Here is an 18,948-nt window from a genome sequence, read left to right as displayed (position 1 = left end):
ATACCCACTGCTGGCCATCATAGTTCCACCTCTGTCCCAGCGGGGCAGGGCAGTAATATAGGCTAAGCAATGAATTTTCTCTCCATTCCTCAGAGTTGAACTCTATTTAGCAATATTTTGTTCACATTTTACTTTCATGCTGATTACCACATTTGTAATGCATCCTATTTTTGTGTGGTAATTGGTAGTCTAGAAAACTTACTTGGTGTGCAAGATTTAATATTAGTTCCTGCTGTCATGCTGATAATGAATTAGCTTTTTGGACTCTATCATATGTTCTCAGCAGGCACATATGTAATTAAAATGAACACACATTGGGTTTCATATTAACATGCAAATCTGCCTGTGGCAAAAGGTCTGTGTTCCTCTGGGACTGTATACTAAGGCAACGTAATTGTAGTGTTAGGTATAATTGTTTATTTTAAAGTATTTCTTCATTTAGCATAATATTAACCCTTTCCATGCAACTTGGCTTCTGCATCTAAGCCAAATATTTGAAGAGTGATTTTATTATAATAAAAGGGCTGCCAACACAACAGGCATCCTATTTCAGATGTTGACTTTTACTCTGTGAAAGTTGTTCTGTTGAACACTAAACATTTGGTGTCATAACACATTGAATTGGTTAACTTAAACAGTTATTTCAGAATTGGAAGTTTTTTACATTAAGATGGTACTTGCTGTAAAAGTAAGGTCATAGTAGTAAGCAAACTGCTTTTTATGCTTTTTTTCATATTTGAAAGAATATTCTGAATCATTCTAAAAGATTTCCTTCTAAGGAGAGACATTTTCAGTCCTGAGTGCTGTCTTACGGGTGTATTTTTGCTGGGTTTCTTTTTTTAACATTGAAGTTTAGTGGTAATGTTAAAACTTCTTTCAACTAATGATAAAGTGAAAAAAAAGACTTTTTCCTGACTCTAGAAATAAATACTCAAACTGATTAGATAGGAAGACAATTCAACTGCGCTTTTTAAAATGAGGTTACAGCAAAAACAGCTGAGTTGTAAAATGTGGCATGGGCAGAATCCACTGAAGAATCACGACTTTGCCTGGGGAAAAATAAGAAAGTTGTACACCATTGAAAACTCTTCTAAGCATGCTCAACGGGCCAGTTCGTCGTTATTTTTAACTGTATTAATTAGGCCTACAATCTTTGAGTGCTTCAAGTGAGTGTGGCAGGACAGAAGCTCTCAGGTTTCAGGAGGGCGGCGTTACTGAGACACAGGCTCAGGATGCTCAGAAACAACCTAGTTTGACCGTGGGCCCGTGTCGCTGGCTTTTGCCCTGGCAGTCTTGCTGTGTGACAGAGGAAAAGGGGCCGAGAAGGGGGTCTGGAGGCATGCACCACTCTCCTTTAAGTAATAACGCATTGGGAGTGAGTTTGAACAGATTCTTGATAATTCTCTTAATGGCAAAATAAAGATACTGGAAAAGAAATGATATTTCAACGAAATTGCAGTTCAGTCATGTTTGAGTCTTTCAGCAAAAATGTGGGATTGTTAAGGAAGCTCCAAGTTAATCTGCGTTTATATAGATCAAGACTTGCTAGGAGCTGAGCCGTGAGCAAACTGAGCAGAGTTTGGCTCAGACGTGCTAATTCTCTTTTGATACCAATTTTACACTGTTGATTTCAGATGGGTGACTCCTGCTTCGTAGCGGGAGATGGACTGAAATGAATTTGGCAGAAGAACTAAAATGTCATATCTATCCTTATAATTAAAATCCTTCCTTGTTTTTTTAACTTTTAAGCTGTAAGAACTTCCTGATAGCCCGTAGCCAGCCAGAAGTGTTTGCAGCAGCAGGAGCAAACACTGCCTATAGTTGGAGCCCTTGATAATTCCTATTTCTTTGGTGTTGTGGTTTTGCACTTGTCTGTATTTTGGGATGGGGGTTATGATCCTTGCTGATCCGACCCTTGCCGATGGAATTGCAATGTATTATAGTGGATAGTTACTATTATTTGCGACAAACCTGTTGGTGCTTTTTCCCTGTCACTCTTCCCCCCTCTTCTCTTCTTGCTAAGGATGTGCAGAGTATTAACTGCTGGAAGGACTGGCTTCACTTCGCCTCTGCGCTGCTTTATGTGCTGCTGTTGGGGTACTGCGCGCTCGAGGGCTGCGGAGCCCTTCCCCGCAGAACTGCAGGTAGCTTTAACCGGCTGCCAGCCAGGGAGTCTTGCAGTTGTTACTGCTCTGCTCTGCCAATGTTTCTTATTTTCCCTGGTCTCTTTTTTAAATAAACATGTCATTTTACAGGCTGTGAGATGTTTCTTACGTTTCACACTTTTTCATCTCCTAAATTAGTTTTGCTTAGCAGTTTTGCCACCAGTTGGTGATTTTTCAGTCCCAGTTTACCATAAAAGCCGAGCTGTGAATGAATTGTTTAGTTTGAGCTCCTCACTGGGGCCCCATTCCCCTCTCTTAGAGGAGAAGGAACTGAATTACAACGGAACACAAACTTTTTTTTTTAAGCCTGCTCTTGTTACAGGGTGGTCAGATATGTCGTGTATGAGCAATTAGGTGGCAGGAAAAAAAAAAATTATATTGGAAGCTGATACTACTGAATTGCATCTGGAGTTTCAACACACTCACTTTGCCTAATTTAAATGCATAACTACTTGGACTCGTGCCTGTTTCATACTATGCTGCGCTGGGTACGGAAGGTATTCCTAGAGATTCACACCAACAGATCGTGCTCACTGCTGCCAAACTCTCCAAGTTCAGCAGCATGGCTGCAGTTGCAGTCCTGAAGCTCCACGCAAGCAGACCTGCCGCGAAGCCTATGCCAGGGCACACGCAGCCCTGCCAGAGCTGCGACATCCGTCCCACCCGTGGGCGGTGGCAAATGACTCCTCTGGGCTGCCATGTGCCCTGGTGTTAAGGCAATGCCTCTGACGGCATAATGTGAAGTGGGCAGCTCCAAAACAGGAAGGCATCCTTCAACATACCCTGCGGAACAGGGCTAAAATAATTTTAGAATATAATACCCACTATTATTTTTGTCCTTAGAAAAGGTCAGCATTAAAATTTTTGTTTTAAACACTGTGCAGCCATTCATCATTTGCAGTACAGAAGGGACTCTTCTCTGAGTTACTGCCTGAGCAGCTGCTCAGCATCAAAGGACATCCTAGCCTTGTTAAAATCTGTGGGAAATTTATAAACCCAGTTTATACATTATGGTTTCATTGTTACAAGAATATATTTCACATACAAACTCACCCCAGTTGCTTTTAGCAGGAGCCAGTAATTCCTTTAGTCAATAAAATGACATTTTCTGCATGTTGTTTTTTAAAACAAACTGATATGTCTAGCGAAATACAGAAAAATCATTTTGTTTTGGTTTTTTGAGCATTTTCCTTTGCTGGCAATTTGCTTTTCCATTGTTTTCCTCTGGTGATATGCTAATGAGCTCCTTTTATGCTTTGATGGAGTAATAGAGTAAAAATGCTTTATCACAGCAACAAGAGTACACTTTTTCTCTCTATTCTTTGCCCATAAACATAAGTGTGAATATACATCCCTGTGAAAAACAATCCAGATAATTTTCATGAGAATGTTTAAGAAGTCAGGCTAAGAGAAGCTGGAACTGGTAGTGATTTGTGCCTTGCTTGTGAATAGCTTGTTGTATTAGGGGTTGTTTGCCCGTTGGTCCAAGGGGATGAAACCTCAGTAGCGTCGTAAGGACAATGTCCATATCCACCTGCTAAGGCTTTACTCCACTTATTACCAGTGTTTCTAAGTAATCTGCTATTCAGATGTGAAATATGGAGTTAAAATTGTGTGTTCAGTTTCTCATGCGTATTTAATTATATATGTTTATGAATGCAAGAGATTTTAATATTTAAAAGCCATCTTCTGTATGGCGAGTTTCTGCAATTGCTGGGAATACGCACCATGAATAACGTGTTATAGCCCGCGCGTTCGCTGGTAACTCGGCGTACATAGCTGGAGGCAGTGTGGTGCCGGGCAGGTTGCTGTTCATCTGCGGAGGAGGGTGGAGAGCAGAGCAGGAAAGCCGAGCCGGCGTTGCACCGCGCTCTCCTAACTGGGTGTTTCACTTGCGCAGAACAGATCACAAGGAAGCGTAGCGTTTCCGATATGATTTTCAAGGCACCCTAATTGGATTAGAGGGATTGTATTAAAGATCTGTTGACTGTGAAATGTTTAGGATTATTGCTCAATGATTTTCTTCTTAAACCATCTTCACTAATCCCCCTTGATCAGCAACAGCTCCTGGAGAGAATTCCCGTCAGGAACAGGGCACGGCACTGCCCGTCCTGTCTCCAGCAAGGCGCCTCAGCTCTTACTACCCAGCAGACAGACTGAAGTCCTCAGTTCTCTGATAGCTTGTACAGCTTCAAATTTTTTGTTTAGGTTGATCCAAAGCACTTGACACTTCTTGTAACTAGTGTTTGGGTCCTCCAAAAATGCCCTTATTTCCCTCCTGAATGTTCTCCGCATGAACAGACGTTTTTGCAACGCCAGGGTGGTCTGTGCACGAATTAACATCCATCTATTTCTCCTGTACTTTGACCTGTGGGGATAAGATAAAACATAGCTGAAGTAGTGTGGTGCCATTTATTATTCAAATGTTATTGTAACTTAGCATACCATGGACCATAATCTTTTGAAGTCTGCCAAAAGAACCAGTGTTAATTGCTTACAGCAGAATGTATTTGCTGTTGGTAATGTCACAACATAATTATATTCTATTTCTCTCTCTGACAAGTAATATACTAAAAGAAAATTGGTCCTCTTTTTCTTCTGTGTTGAGTAAGATTATTCACGCTACCCTTCAAGTACTGCGCATGGTAGCAAGCTTTTTTGAAGTACAAAAACTAATCAATGATAAAATAGTTCATATGTTACTATTCAGACAGACAAATAAAAGGTGCTTCATACAGGGAGCATGAAGCAGACAAGGTAAGGTTTTGTACTACTTTGGAAATTTAAATTGCACAGAATTAGTTGATTTAATGCACATAATACAGTGAAAAGCAAAATGATTGTATAGATGAATGCCAATATTAAAGGCCCAGATCTTTGGAAAGTATTTAGCCTGCTAATTCCTGTCTAATGGTTCCCATTCAGTTAGCTTCTGCTCATCAAAAGGTCTTGGTCACCTACGTAGCCTTTAAAGGGTTGGTGACAAGCTGAGGAGCTTTAAGCAAAAAGAGTGGAAATGTGGGAGTCTCGCGAGGAGCATCGGCTGGACGGAGCTGTGTGACCTGCAGAGCTCGAGCCAGCACCGCTAGCGCGGAAGCCAAAGTCTGCGTATTTATGGTACATGGATCTGATGTCTCTTGCACCCTTTATTACCACAATATGAGATTCTTAAAAGTACTGAGCTTTGTCCCAGTTCTGCAGCTTTTGAAGTCCTTAAAGCTTAACTCAAATGGGGGCAGAATCAGCAAAGCCTGAAAGCTTTGGCACGTATCTGCCGGTACATGTGCTATTTATTTTTGGTCTTTTTTACAAACCTATTATGAAATTCCTATTAATTTCACTTACAATGCAACTAATATCAGCTAAAATATAAGTCTAAACTTTTACAACATATTACAACACGTGGACACACGGAACAGGTTTGCAAGTTTACTTTAGCTTTTGTAAATATCAATTCTCTTTGTTCTCAGTATTTGACTAGACCTTTTTAAATCAGCAGCGTAAAATAGCTGGAAGGGTCTTCATTTTCTTTGTCTGTTCCCACCATTGCGTTCATGACTGTCTTGGGCACAGAGTATAGGCAGACCCTGGCCTTCAAATTCTGAATCCAAAAAAATAGGAGAGAGATGTAATGGGAATCTCAAAGGAAGGACTAATTTTGCTTTAGCAGACCGGATCCTCGTGTGGTATGAATTAACTTGGTCCTGCTGATTTCACTGAAGTTGCTCTGGCCACGCACCAACTGATTAAGATGATTAATTGTTCATTTCTTACCAATATCTGGGGAAAAGATACTTCAGATGGGACTTGAAAGATGACAGTACAGTGCAAGAAAATGGGTGGACATTGATTAGCCAGTTGACAAACTTGCTTTTATCTACCTATTCATTTCTTAGTAATCTCAGCAGTACGCAAATATTTCCTGGGAGGTCGTGTGAAGTAGAGACTATTTTAACTATGTAATTGCTTATGGTTTTGCTCCTTATTGATTGTTCATGCTGGGAGCGTGATAGGAGGAGATGGAGTAAAGATTATGGATGTAGCAATCTCCATATACACCACAAAATAACAAAATGGGCACTGGAATCAATAAAGGCTATTTTCAAATGCTAGTTTGAGGCTTGAGCCTTGATAAGGCTATATTTCTGTTATGCTTGGGATTTGTTATGTTGCTATTGTTACTTTTTTGTTTAATATATGTTTGGGTGTTCTGCAGTAACTAGTTAGCTTTCAACATCTTGTTTTGCTTGGAGGATTAAACTTGCCAGTGATTTGAGGCAGAAGAGAGAGGAGAAAGTCTGAATTAAAATTAGGATGTTTTCTGTATTTTCTGCTTGTCCTGCACAAGAGTTGTGAAAGCTCCTTGAGCAGGGAGGAGGGATGAAAGGCTTCGGTGCGGAAAGGAGCTGGCTCTGAAACCCATTGCTGGGCTTCGGCACGAGCACCTGGGAACCTGCCGCTGGCACCTGACCTGGGAGGTTCCTCTCCGCCTGCAGCAGGCGCGTCCTCCTCCAGTGCGTCATTCAGACCACCTAGATCAGCAGACTGCTTGCTGTCTAATTTAGGCGCCCTTAGGGCAAACTGCAGGCCCCAGGAGCACCTCTGGGCTTCTCCGGTCCTCATGCACATCCCAAGCCACAGCTGCATTTTACCGCTTAATGCGAGTGGGGTCCCTCGCTGCTGCCGCTCTGCCGGGGACACGTGAGGACAGGAGCAAAAGGAGCTTTGTCACACGCCGGCCGATTACGCATCTATGGACACAGCTTGGGTAACCCTCCGAAGGGCCCTTCTGCCTCCGCAGACGCAGCGCGGTGGATTCGGCGCCGAAGCTGCGTTGCTGCCTTGGGCGGGCGAGCCTCGCCGTGCCCCGGTGCGAGCGGCCGACGTGCCGCATCGCAGGAGCCGCGGTGCTGGCGGCGCAGTGAACACGCCGGCAGCGGAGGAGGTTTCCTAAGGGCGTGTGCGCTTGTGCCATCGGTTTTCTCTTGCGGGGGGTTCTTATGTCGTGAGAAACTCCCGTGTGCCTCAGTTTTGGACCGTTGCAAGGAGCACCCGTAGCAACGATCTGTGTCGGCAGAGATCTCCAAGCAACTGCCGCTCCCAGCCCTCTCGCGCCGCTCTCCTCCTTCCGCGCCCCCGCTCCGCTCCGCGGGGACGAGCGCCGCGCTGCCCGGCGGTTACCGCGCTGCGCGGAGGCGGCTGCGGGGCCCCGGGGAGGTGTCCGCCCTGCGGCGGCTCCCGGCTGGGAGGGCCGCCCCGCGTTGCAAGGAAACCTTTGCGCCGTGTTTCTAGTCCATAAAGGATAACGCAACTTTTTTGTTTTGTGTCTGGTCACGGAACGGGCATGTTCAGGAATTACTCCTGGTTTAGGTGATTGATGGGTTGATTTCCACAGGTTTCTACAGTTAGGAATGGAAGAGAGGAAAGTCCCTCCCGGGTGAGCGGGGGGTGTAGTCCAGAGAGCTTAGCCAGAAAACGGAGCCGCCCGAAAGCTGGGCGAGATGAATACCTCTTTTATTTGAGCGTTTTCTTAGGCGGTAATGAGCAATTCAGGTACCTGTGTAGATCGCGGTCTGTCTTTTCTTTGCAGTTTCCAAGGCTGCGAATGCCCTCCTGTTTGGAGCAGCTGCCGCGAATGAGGATTTTGATTCCACCCAGCTGAGAGCGCTGAATTTGGTATGGTAGCAGTGAGGAGAGATTGCTGCCTCCCAAATGTTAAGGCAAAACTAAGGTATAAGGTGCAAGATGAAGGAGTAGCCCTTGTCTGCAAGGAATATCCATTGTGCGGTCTGCCTTAGGCTATCTTTCTAAAGTCCAGTAACGTCACTGAATAAACTAACTAATGATCATTTAAAAGGTATTTAATATTTACTGCAGTAATGCTGATCACGATGAACTAATTGGCTGTTAATTGATACGATAAATATTATTATTAGGAAATTCATTCTAATTCAGCATTAATTAATTTACTGTTGCTTTCAAGTGTTATTTATTTATTCATGAGAGTCAGTGGGAAAAGGGAGAAAAGGTTTGGTTAACATACTCCAGCAAAGCAACAAATAATTGAGATTTGTCTCCCAGGAATGCTACAATTTTCATAATTAGAATTGTCAGAAGAGCAAGCTTGTTATTAAGATTATTGACCTGCCTAGATAGTTATCATAATAAATTAAGTTTAGTATGTGCTGCAAGTGGAGTATACCAGTGTCTGATAATTAGACCATCATTTGTAAAACATAAAAATGGTTTCAATAACTTAACTGCTTGAGACTGACTGCAAGGCAAAGCAAAGTTGTTTGAAATACGGCAAAATGCTTCATAGCCAAATGCTTCCTGCTTTCGCTTGAAATCGGTTGATAAAAATGCATTGTTGCAGTACGTGTGCGCCCATGTATGTGTGTTCATAATTCAAAGTTCTGTACCGAGATATGCTTTGCAGAGACGTGTGTTTCTGAAAGCTTTCACAGATTTCATGATACAAAGGGTAGAAATCTTTGCTCTCAAGGTTCTTGGAGTTCCTCATTTACAATAAGTCCTTCAAATTGTCTGCAAAATGTCCGCCAGGTTTTCGGGTGCAGAGTGGCTTTCTGTGTTTGTTTAATGGACAGCACCTACCTTGCTTGGACAAGAGTTCTTGAATGAGTTGTTGAAGTGATACTTGCAACACGAATGTTAAATAACTATAACAGAAGGATGAGAAAACAGGGAGAGAAGTGTATTCAAATTCCAAAATGGAAAATCTTCGTTCTTTTTTCCCTGGGAAAACATAGAAACAATTTATCTTCTTTTGGGTCCACTGAGAATATGAGACAGTTCTATACGCGTCCTCTGTCTTCCTCCCTTCCTTCTTTCACACACTTTCTGTTTGTAGAAAAGAAAGAAATCCTCCTGCACTGGGGTTGCGGTGGAACTCAAACCAGATCTGTCACTACAGTGGTTTTCCCTTATTGTATTGAAATTCTGCAGGAATACAGAACTGCTTAACAGTTCACAAATTCACTGTATAGAAACTTTCAGGAAATCTTCTCAAATGAATAGTCCAGCCATAAGGCAGTGACTCTGCTCCTCTGACCGCCCTGCATTTCTCCTGTAATTCCCTGAAATGATTAAAGCAGACTCCAAGTGCCACGTCTGCAGCCCCCCGTTCCAAGCCCCGGCTTCTGCTCAGCGTGGAGGAATGTTACGGAAATCTCTCTCTTTAATGTTAAACGGACTAGTCATTGAGCGCTCGTAAACTGTGTCTCACTGCTTCCCACCTACCCTGCGTTGATTTTTGCTTATGGGTTACTTGGTCATAAGAAGTTACAGAGGATCATAAATTGCTTCTGCAATTCATAGTAGAGTCTGAGAATTAAAAAAAATACTAGAGCAGTGTTGTTGAGATAAAACATTACTGCAAAAAGACTGATTCTCCGCTCTTCAATAGTAGCATAATTTCTGAAATTTTATCCAAAGCACTTAATACAAACCCACAGATAAAAAGGACAGGTAGCAGCAATTTTAAGAAAATCTGCAGAACATAACCAGTAGCATTTCATTTTGCAAAACAAGCATTCCTCGCAAATCCCTGTGCCCTGGAGACAGCTGCACAGAGGATCTGCTCAGCTGATTTCACCTCTTTTTCTTTGCTGAGTGAGACAAAACCCACAAAGAGAAGCCAGGCTTACGACCATTCATGTAAGTTATTTTCATTGGGAACGTGGCTTGCTTTGCTGCTGGAGGTGAAATTTGGCCCTTCTGTGAATGTGCTTGTTCCAGGTTGCCTGTGCAGGTGTAGATTTCCCAAGATGCTAAATATTACCAGCTCCTGCTTATTCTTAGAGGTGCAGGAAAGCTGGTGACCACCTCTCAATGAGCACGATGTGTCTGGTCCATAGCGCTGTTATCTGGCCTTTTAGTTGTCAGTGTAGAAATTCATCAAAATTGTATGTATTCCTCAGCCCACTTTGTAGTGAAAACCATTTTTTGGCAGAGGTCTCTTCCACAGATTTTTACCCAAGTAAGACAGAAAATTTGTATCATTTTCTTATTTGACCATTTCTAAAGAACCTTATTCTAGAGGCACTTTGTGGCTATCAGAATAGACCTGTGGGCCTTTTACGTATAAATAATAATTTAAAAAAAATCAATGCTCACCTAAAATCTTCCATTTTTTCAATAAAAATGTCCACCAGGGCCACCATGGAAACAAATGCATGATTTCCTAGGCTGGAGATGAAAACAGACAACCTAAGGTTGGGATTAATGTTGTTAGAGATGGTTTTCTAGGTTCTGGTATAGGAAAAATTACTTTTTCATCTAAGTATGATTAATGCACACTGTGTTTCAGGAGCTACCTTGGTTGCGCAAGCTGTGTTAACTGGAGAATAGTGCAGGCAGGCAGAACATCCCCTCTGGAGCTTGATGCCAAACGAGGCACTTTCTGTAATGGATCGTTGTGCCTTAATTCCTGAAAGAGAAGATGTTCTTATCTAAGCCCAGTTAAATTTTGCTATTATCAAGCCTTCAAACAAAGACTTCTTAAGAGAGCCTCATGGCACACCAGTATATTGCCAGAAAGCTCTGTTTTGTTTTTTATACCTCCAACTACTCTGGTGATAGCTCTGTTACAAAAACTGGATTTTCTAATGAGGCAACGTGCAATTTTTATTCTTGTCTTCATTCGAATATGGCAAAACTGTTTTCACTCTAGCCTAGATGGAAAACATTTTTGGACAAAGCTAAGCTTGGAAATTTTCAACCCGCTGGGTTATTATGAGTTGCGAGCAATTTCAAAGAAGGGATTTATAGTGGAAATCTGAGTTCGACAGCTACCGCTCGGCTGGCTACCACTGCAGGAGTGCCGCTGAAGCGAATGGGACTGCTCGTGTGAGTTTAAGCAAGGAGTGCATATTTCTCTTTGGTCTCTTTGGTGCGGTTATGACTAGTGCTCCAGCTATAACGGCAGGGTTTCTGATTTCATTTCTGGATGTACTAACAGTAAATAGTGTGCAGAACCACACAGCAATAACTCTTTTGGCGTCCTCTATCAAATGACCCTTGGTATCAAAGCTATAGTTGTGTTCAGGAAAGTTAGCAGCAGCATCCAGGTACTTTTATACAGAGGTGCTGTGTTGGATAGACAAGACAATACCAGTTGAGAGTAGAAATCGGTGGATTAATTTACAAAAACTAATATGGCTCACAAAATTCATTAAAAGATTGTTTTGTGCTGCTAGAGAAGCCTGAGGATATTGTTGATTAGCAACAGAAGTAAAAGATTAGCAGATGAGTTCTGATATTGGTGGGTGACAGTGTTATGTGACACCACAACAAATATGGAAATGATTACACTACGTTTATTATTCTGGCATTTAGTAATGCTGCAGTAGTTGAGGGTTAAACCCTCAATTATGAGTACTGATTTCTCTGGGGTGTATAAAGGCCATTTGAAGTTGCAGTAGAACTGAGATTCTCCTGTTACATGCAAAAATAGGTATGTGCTTTCCTCCTAACATTGGTGTAAACTGTGTAACACTTTCGGTAGGAAGCCAGAAGTGCAACTTCATTTTTACCAAGTATGTTTCTGAAAGGCATTTGGTCACAGTGCAAAATGCCACTTTTTTCAATAGCAAAGTAAATACTTTTTTGTTACAAGAGCTAAAAAAATATGGTTTTTATGACCCATGTGAGCACTGTCATTTTTGTTGAATGTTCCATGTGGTGGTTTCTCTGAAGTAAGACAGCATTAGAAGTTACTTTTCTATCTGCTGTTACCAGTACATAATGAAACTGAACTTTCAGAAGTTTACAGACAACAACTACTAAGTCTGACCAGAGCTACTGACTTAAGTGTGCCCCACACGGGAGTAATGAGGACAAATCCATTCGCTCTACCTGCTTGCTCGTGTGTGGAACTGTTTTCCCATCTATTTCCCCAATTAGAGCTATACTCCCAAGGTATAACTGTAACTTAGTATTCTTGAGGGTTTTTCTTTTACCTTACATTAACATTGTGGGCACTTTATTGCATTTTATAAAACACAGATCTGGATAAAACACCACAGAAAAAGGGAATTCCCTAAATCCCTAAGAACGTTCACTCTACAGGCAAGGCATGCACTAAGCAGGATTAGAGAGTGGAGAATGAATCTGGAGTTTTACATGCTCGGAGAAGCTTCTTGTAGGTGGGATCAGATTCAGCTCCCTGCATTTTAATTGAGACACTGCCATAAACAATCAGGAGTGGAAAAAGATGGGAATTCATTGCTGACTTGATCTGTTTTTCTTGGAAAGACAGAAGATGGCCCATGGGGAGGTGGCCAGTGGTGGTGATGTTGAGTTGTAGGGAATGGCAGGAGGGCAGCAAACTGCTGGTGAGTGCATGGGCGAGAAGGAGGAGAGAGAACAGGGAGCGGGGACCACTGTACGGGGCTGGCTGGCACCAGGGAGAGGAAACGGATCTTGCCAACTGCTTTTCTTCAGGCTGAAGTGACCAAGAGGGGAGGCCAATGGAAATGGTATCCTGCGTGAGCTCTAGTGAGTGTGGCAGACCGCAATATTATGATGGCATTGAAGTAGCTATCAAATGCAAGTACTGTTTTAAAATCCAGTTAGATTTTTATCACTGCCATATGGTATGTTGTTAATTGAAAAGCATCTGATGTGTCTTTTATGTCCTATAACCTAACACCCAGAAGGGGACGCACTCCTACGTGATAGGCAGATAATTAGCACAGAGGCCTTACCAGGCAGGGATGACTTTGGTACACGCTTGCAGGAGAGGTCTTAGATAAGGGCAATGGTTAGGGCTAGTCTAATGCTGATACGATTTACACAACTCTACCTTTAAAACTTGAAAATGAAGTCCCACTGTACTTTATAGTAAAAAGATACTCAGGTTTATGTTTCCTGCCATTTTTGTTGTATTCACAAACCAGTGTGGTTCATTATGAGTGGAGCAGTCTGCTGAACAGAGGGTGCTAATGAACCACAGAGTGAAAATAGGGAAGTAACAGAATTCAGCAGAAGCAGCAGCTTTTCTGACATGTGGAAAAAATACAACTTTCTTACCTGCATGAAATTCCAGGCAGCCAGGAAAAGGATTAGATTAAAGAGGCTATAACAGTATGCAGGTGGAGAATGGTACTATCAAAACCTGAACTTAAAAGGGAAACAAGGAGGAAACACATGGAAAAAGAGGCTAGAATAGGAAAATCACAAAGAGGGAAATAAGTTACTACAAGAATTTATTACAGAAACCTGATGAAGTGAGGTGTCATTTCAGATGAAAATTTGGCAGGATTTTGTTCTCAGTAATTGTTAGATAAATGACAGTGTGGGTATTAAAAGCAAGTTATTTTAAAATAAAAGCCCCGCACTATAGCTGTTTTAAAATTCCTCTCACCTTTTACATGTCATTATAGAAAGCCACTAATTTCAGAAAAGAGTTGTCCAAAAATGTAATTAAAAACCACTAAAAATAGTTCAGTCTGTCAACAGGACATCAACAGCTTGAAATCGAAGCAGTTTAAAAGAAAAACTGGTTGTTTTAGCAATTGCAGTTGCATATTCTCTTTCTTTCACAATCGCTTTCTGTCCCTGTTCCTGTGCAAAAGACCTAAACAAACACATGGGGAGTGATCAGCTATGGGGCAGAAACTATAAAGCTGAGGAAATGCCCATGTCCACGATAAACTGAATTGATGAAAGAAAGTTTAAGGGTTTTTTCTGATCTTTTAATGTTGTTCATCTAAGTCTTACTGTGTCAGTGATGGATGAATCTTTATAGAAATGCCATTTAAGTTGTTGATGTCCCTTTTAAGAGCGATTCAAGGTGCCAGGAGTTTCCTGATGGGCAGCCTTAATACAACTGCAGGCACTGAAATCGCATTAAGCGATTGGCAGCGCTACTAGAGAGAGATGTTCTCTGGGGGTCCGCCGGGAGGAGAAGGCCTTTCCATGGACCACTCTGACCTGGTAGGCGCTCTCATGTTCGTTGTCTAAGGACTGTGTTCCTGGGCAGGCACATAGCTGCGTGTTAGCCTCTTATATAGCTCAGCAAAGAGCCTTATTCCAGAGACAGAACACGTCTCTTATACATACAGCTCTTCTGGATCTCTAGAGTAGGAAGGACAAATTTTTACTCGAAGTGAGTCCACCAGGGAGACAGGTCGCTTGCACTGCTAAAGAGAAGGAACATGAGGGAGATTTATGGGAGATGTTTAAACCACCTCTTTCCACAATTTGCTGCTGCCATTGCAGTAAGGTACATCTCTTGTGGTTATTTAAAAAAGAATATGTCAATTACTTATGGAAAAATGTCATTTCAGTGCAATTAAGAGGATCAAGTTGTTTAGGTAATCTGAAATCATACTCTGCAAACTTCTAATCGGTCCATTTTTCTGGGTTCATGCTGTTTTGTTTAAAAAGGAGAAGATGCAACAGCAAGGATTAAGAAAAGGCTTTTTTTGTAGGTTCAAGTTTTGTTTTGTAATTAATATGTATAAAAATCGAAAGCTTTTGGTATTGTTTACTTCTATCAACGTATATTTCCAGTTTCCAAAAACTGAAAAAAGCATCTTTCCCTCTGAGTTACTCTCTCTTCACATTTGGCAAACATCTACTTTCTTGCTCCTTATATCAAATCAAGCAGAAATTAACATACTTGATAATAACTTCAGCAGATGTTTTGGAAAGTGCAGTGAGCTTCATGGCTATACTTGTGCTGTCTGGCCACTGTGCCCAAGTGCAGCCTCATGTTCATCACACGACCTAGCTGGAACCTACTGCATCCACACCATGCATAGAGCTAGTCTTGAGCTGGTGCGTACGTGCAGGTGGGAGGAGGTGGAGGCATCCCACGGAGGCACTCTTTGTTTGCAGGAGCTGGATGTGGCTTGTCCGAAACAGTCCTGAATGTTTATAAGAAGAAACAGAGGATCCATGTCAAGTTGAAAAGACGGTGACTGAGCTAGAAGCTCCTCAGTGATTCACATTCCAGGCAGCAGCAGCAATACTTAACTCAAAGGTGTTTTCAGAAGTTTAGTTTTTGTAAAAGCAGTAGCCAGCTGAGGAATTCAGAAATTCAGTCAAATGGAAGAGAAGTGAGGGGCATGGGGGTATGGTTTGCTTACAGCTTAAGTTTTATTACCATGTAACACCCTATTATTTTGTGCAGGATCTCATCCTTCCTTTATTTATCCCTGCATCTCCGAGATGCCTGCAGCAGCTGTCCCCTTCCCAACCTTGTCCAGGTCTCTGACCCTCCGTGCGAATTATAACGGTGCTGCTGAGAGGGTGAGATGTCTCTGGGGTTCGCTGGCTGTTAGCAGATCTGCCTTTCATACTTCTAAGTTTGCTGAGGGCCTTTCACATTCTGGTTGGTTAGGGACTCCTAACCTCTAATAATAGGAATATCTGGCCTGGACCTGCTAAATTGCATCAATTAATGTCTAACTCTCTTTGATGCTTAATTGGCTCACTAAGCTTTTCTTGGGGAGGTAGGAAAACCCCCAGCCTTTCCAGTGGAGAGGAAAAACTTCTTACGCCGGAGGAAAAAAGGTGAGTAGCATAGTGTCTGCAAAGCAGCATAAACCCCAATTCTGCCCTGTTTCTGAGAGGGCAGAGGGAGAAACAACTTTCCAGCGAAGCAGGTTAAAACCCTGTCCCCCAGCAGCTGCTAACGGGCATTCTGCCTGTCTGCGGTGCGTCCGTTCGGACTGGGAAGGGTTCGTGGGCCTCCTCATTCCTCTCACCCAAGAGTAGAGAGCGTGCAAGGGCCAGGGAGCGGCTATCCTGCTGTCGGCGAGACCACGCTCCCTGCTGACCGAGGGGGTTTAGTGAGCTGGCACCTGCCTGTGCACCCAGTCTGAAGCATCCTATTTGGCCAAAAGGTTGTGCAGGAATAGAAGCAGTTGTGTTAACAGTCTCACACGAGGTTGCAGCTTTGGGGGCAATTTTTTTCCTTGTTCTGCTTACATTCAAAATTTCAAGTATCTTCCTAAATCATTTTTGCTGAGAGAAGTCGTCACAAGATCAGAGAACTGAAGAGGTTGTTTAACGGAAAAATAAGAATGTCAGTTTTTGAATGAAAGGATGTTTTTCTTCCATCCTGTTCGGGTTTTTGAGCGGAAGAGATGCCACACAAAAACAAAACAAAGCACTTTGAATTCCTCAATACAAATGTCCCTCCAGCTCTTCAGTTAATCAGTACATCCTGTCATAACCTTAAACTGCAGTGTTTCCTTTAGAAAATGGAGAACAGAAATTCTTGTGTTAAAATAAAGGTGAAAATGAATTGTAAATAGGATTGTAAGGCTCCCTGTCACGCCTGAAGAAGCAAAGATGTGCAGGTTGCCTTTTAAATGTTCCAGGATACGTCTGCCATTACAAATAGATGCTATCAGTCAAGATAATAAGCCAGCTCCTTGGCTGCTGCTAAGTCTCAGTTTTTCCAGCTTCTCAGCAGAGCTGTTTGGATGGCAGGAATGAGGATCTTTTGATAAAACAAGGCCTTTTTTTTTTTTTTTTTTTTTTTTTTTTGTAAGAGGGCAGGTAGGGAGAAACTGGCCTTGGCATTTTTTGAATCCTTTGAAACTTCGAGGTGATTCCTCTGGAGATGCAAATGTGCGTACTCTGATAGAGCCTCGTCCAGTTCAGTTAACGATCAGATGCATCTGAGTGCTTCTCGGTGCTAATTCCTGCCGGCGCAGGCACAGCACACCGGCAGGACAGCACAGGGCAAGCTGGCACGGTTGCTGCCTGCACGTTGGGCAACCTGTGCTCTCGCTGAAGGGTGGGGTGGGGTCTCCATGGCCTGCCGTCTGGCACCTCTCGTGAGCTCTCGCTGCCATTAGCAGTTCTTTGAAAAAATGAGCCTAGATGAAATGTGTACTGCTCTCTGCATCCCTGCTCTGCAGATTGCTCAGAGATGTCCTGTGTTTTGTTTCCAAACAGGAAAAGCCAACAACAACATTCAGTGGGACGAGGACTCCGTGGAATACATGCCAGCCAACCCCGTCAGGATCGCATTTGTCTTGGTGGTTCATGGCAGAGCTTCTCGGCAGCTCCAACGCATGTTTAAGGCTATTTACCATAAAGACCATTTTTATTACATTCATGTTGACAAGGTAATATTATCACTGGTTATGAATTGCCTGTCTCACCATCTGTCAGTCTACCCATCTTTGTCGTCTTCTTCATCTTCTCTTTACCTCTGCTGCATACAGTACACATCACTTTTTGTTTCTCCATCTGCTATGTTTGGAGCCACTTTTTTTTTCCTTTCTTGTTATCCTCCCTATGTAACAGCCTTTATTTCTCCTTATATGTCTGCTAGTATCTATCTATGTCTGCCTGTTGTACATTTAGTAATTGTAATTGATAAGTTGATGTAGGCTGACGGTTGTGACCTATTGGATGGAGAGCTGAACTGAGGTGCCTTGGACAAACTGCTTTACTTCCCACTATAAAATGGAGGTAGTAACTAGTCGGCTCCATTAATAAGGCCCTTTGGAATCTACTGATGATAAATAATAAATAAGAGTTAATTACAGTGATTAGTGATTATCGTAGTAGTAATAAAAAGAATATAATAGAGGGGCACTGCACACTTCCAAATTAGCATTTAGCTAAAGATGGTTGTGCACTTTTGCAAGCTAGGGCAAAGCAGTGGAAAAGCTCAGTAAGGTGATCCTTCAGACCCCTGATCTCCTTCGGAGCCCTCTGCATACTGGAAATAGCATGGGCTCCAGGTTGCAGTGAACTGATCTGAAAATGGCAGTATTCAAGAAGTACAGCTGGATTGTCAGTACAGGGAGGAACAATTCTGGACATAACTTGAATGTATTACTTTTTTTTTTTTCCTGCAAAGCGATCCAATTACTTACACCGGCAAGTGCTCCAGTTTGCCAACCAGTACCCAAATGTGAGAGTAACTTCTTGGAGAATGGCAACTATCTGGGGAGGAGCAAGTCTTCTGTCCACCTACCTGCAGAGCATGAGGGACTTAATGGAGATGAATGACTGGCCATGGGATTTCTTCATTAACCTCAGTGCTGCCGACTACCCAATCAGGTACAATGAGTATGTTAAGAATGTACATGTTTTGCTCCGAAAGTGTTTAATAATATAAGGGACAACGCGTCTGTGTTGTGCTGCAAGAAGCAGAGGTCAGAGGGACAGTTTCTTCTGTCTTACAGCAGAAGACTCCTCTCGGTGAGACTGCTGTCTGATACCCACACTTTTGCCATAGAGACACTAGCTAAGCCTGACTGTACCCCACACATCTACACTGCTTGCCTAGGAGGGACAGGGGCACTGAGTCTTCGCTTTTACTGAGGAAGCAGGTGCTGCTCTACTGAGTTGTTATTTCCAGCATGGGGCATTTGCCAGAGGGGATGAGAAAAGTAGCAGTAAAGTAGTGCAGCTAAGCAAGTGAACCTCAAGCATGGAGACTTCTCCCTCACAGAGCTCTGATCAACAGTTTGATTTGACGCCTTAAGAAGTGTTGAAGATGTGAATATAGATTCAATGAAAATAATTTTTCCTTTTCCTTTTCTTGGTACTTCTTCTGCAGAGGATAATGATAGTAGAAGTGACAAATAAGTTGCTAGTAGTCAGTTATATTTTCAACACCAGCCGTTGCCTGAATATCTTTATTCAGACGGCATCAGGCAGAGGACTTCACACATCACCACATGACAAGGCTTATGATTTTAAGTGAAATTATATTCTTTCTGGATTTACATAACCCAGGCCCCACAGCTGGGTTCAGTAAGGTTTACTACATTGTGCAAAAGCA

At 42.6% G+C, this 18,948-nt stretch overlaps 1 protein-coding gene across 2 annotated transcripts in view; it reads left to right on the top strand.

The window, feature by feature from the left end:
- Positions 1 to 18,948, top strand: part of XYLT1 (xylosyltransferase 1) — a 282,026-nt gene that overhangs the window by 195,743 nt on the left and 67,335 nt on the right. For both annotated transcript variants that reach the window (XM_026083266.1, XM_026083267.1), the window contains 2 exons: positions 17,103 to 17,275; positions 18,019 to 18,221. In XM_026083266.1, the coding sequence (XP_025939051.1) occupies positions 17,103 to 17,275; positions 18,019 to 18,221 (376 nt within the window). The remainder of the gene's footprint in view (positions 1 to 17,102; positions 17,276 to 18,018; positions 18,222 to 18,948) is intronic.

Source organism: Apteryx rowi, unplaced genomic scaffold (assembly GCF_003343035.1).
Source record: "Apteryx rowi isolate R43461 unplaced genomic scaffold, aptRow1 scaffold_6, whole genome shotgun sequence".
Taxonomy (NCBI): domain Eukaryota; kingdom Metazoa; phylum Chordata; class Aves; order Apterygiformes; family Apterygidae; genus Apteryx; species Apteryx rowi.
This window is presented reverse-complemented; position numbering and strand designations above follow the sequence as displayed.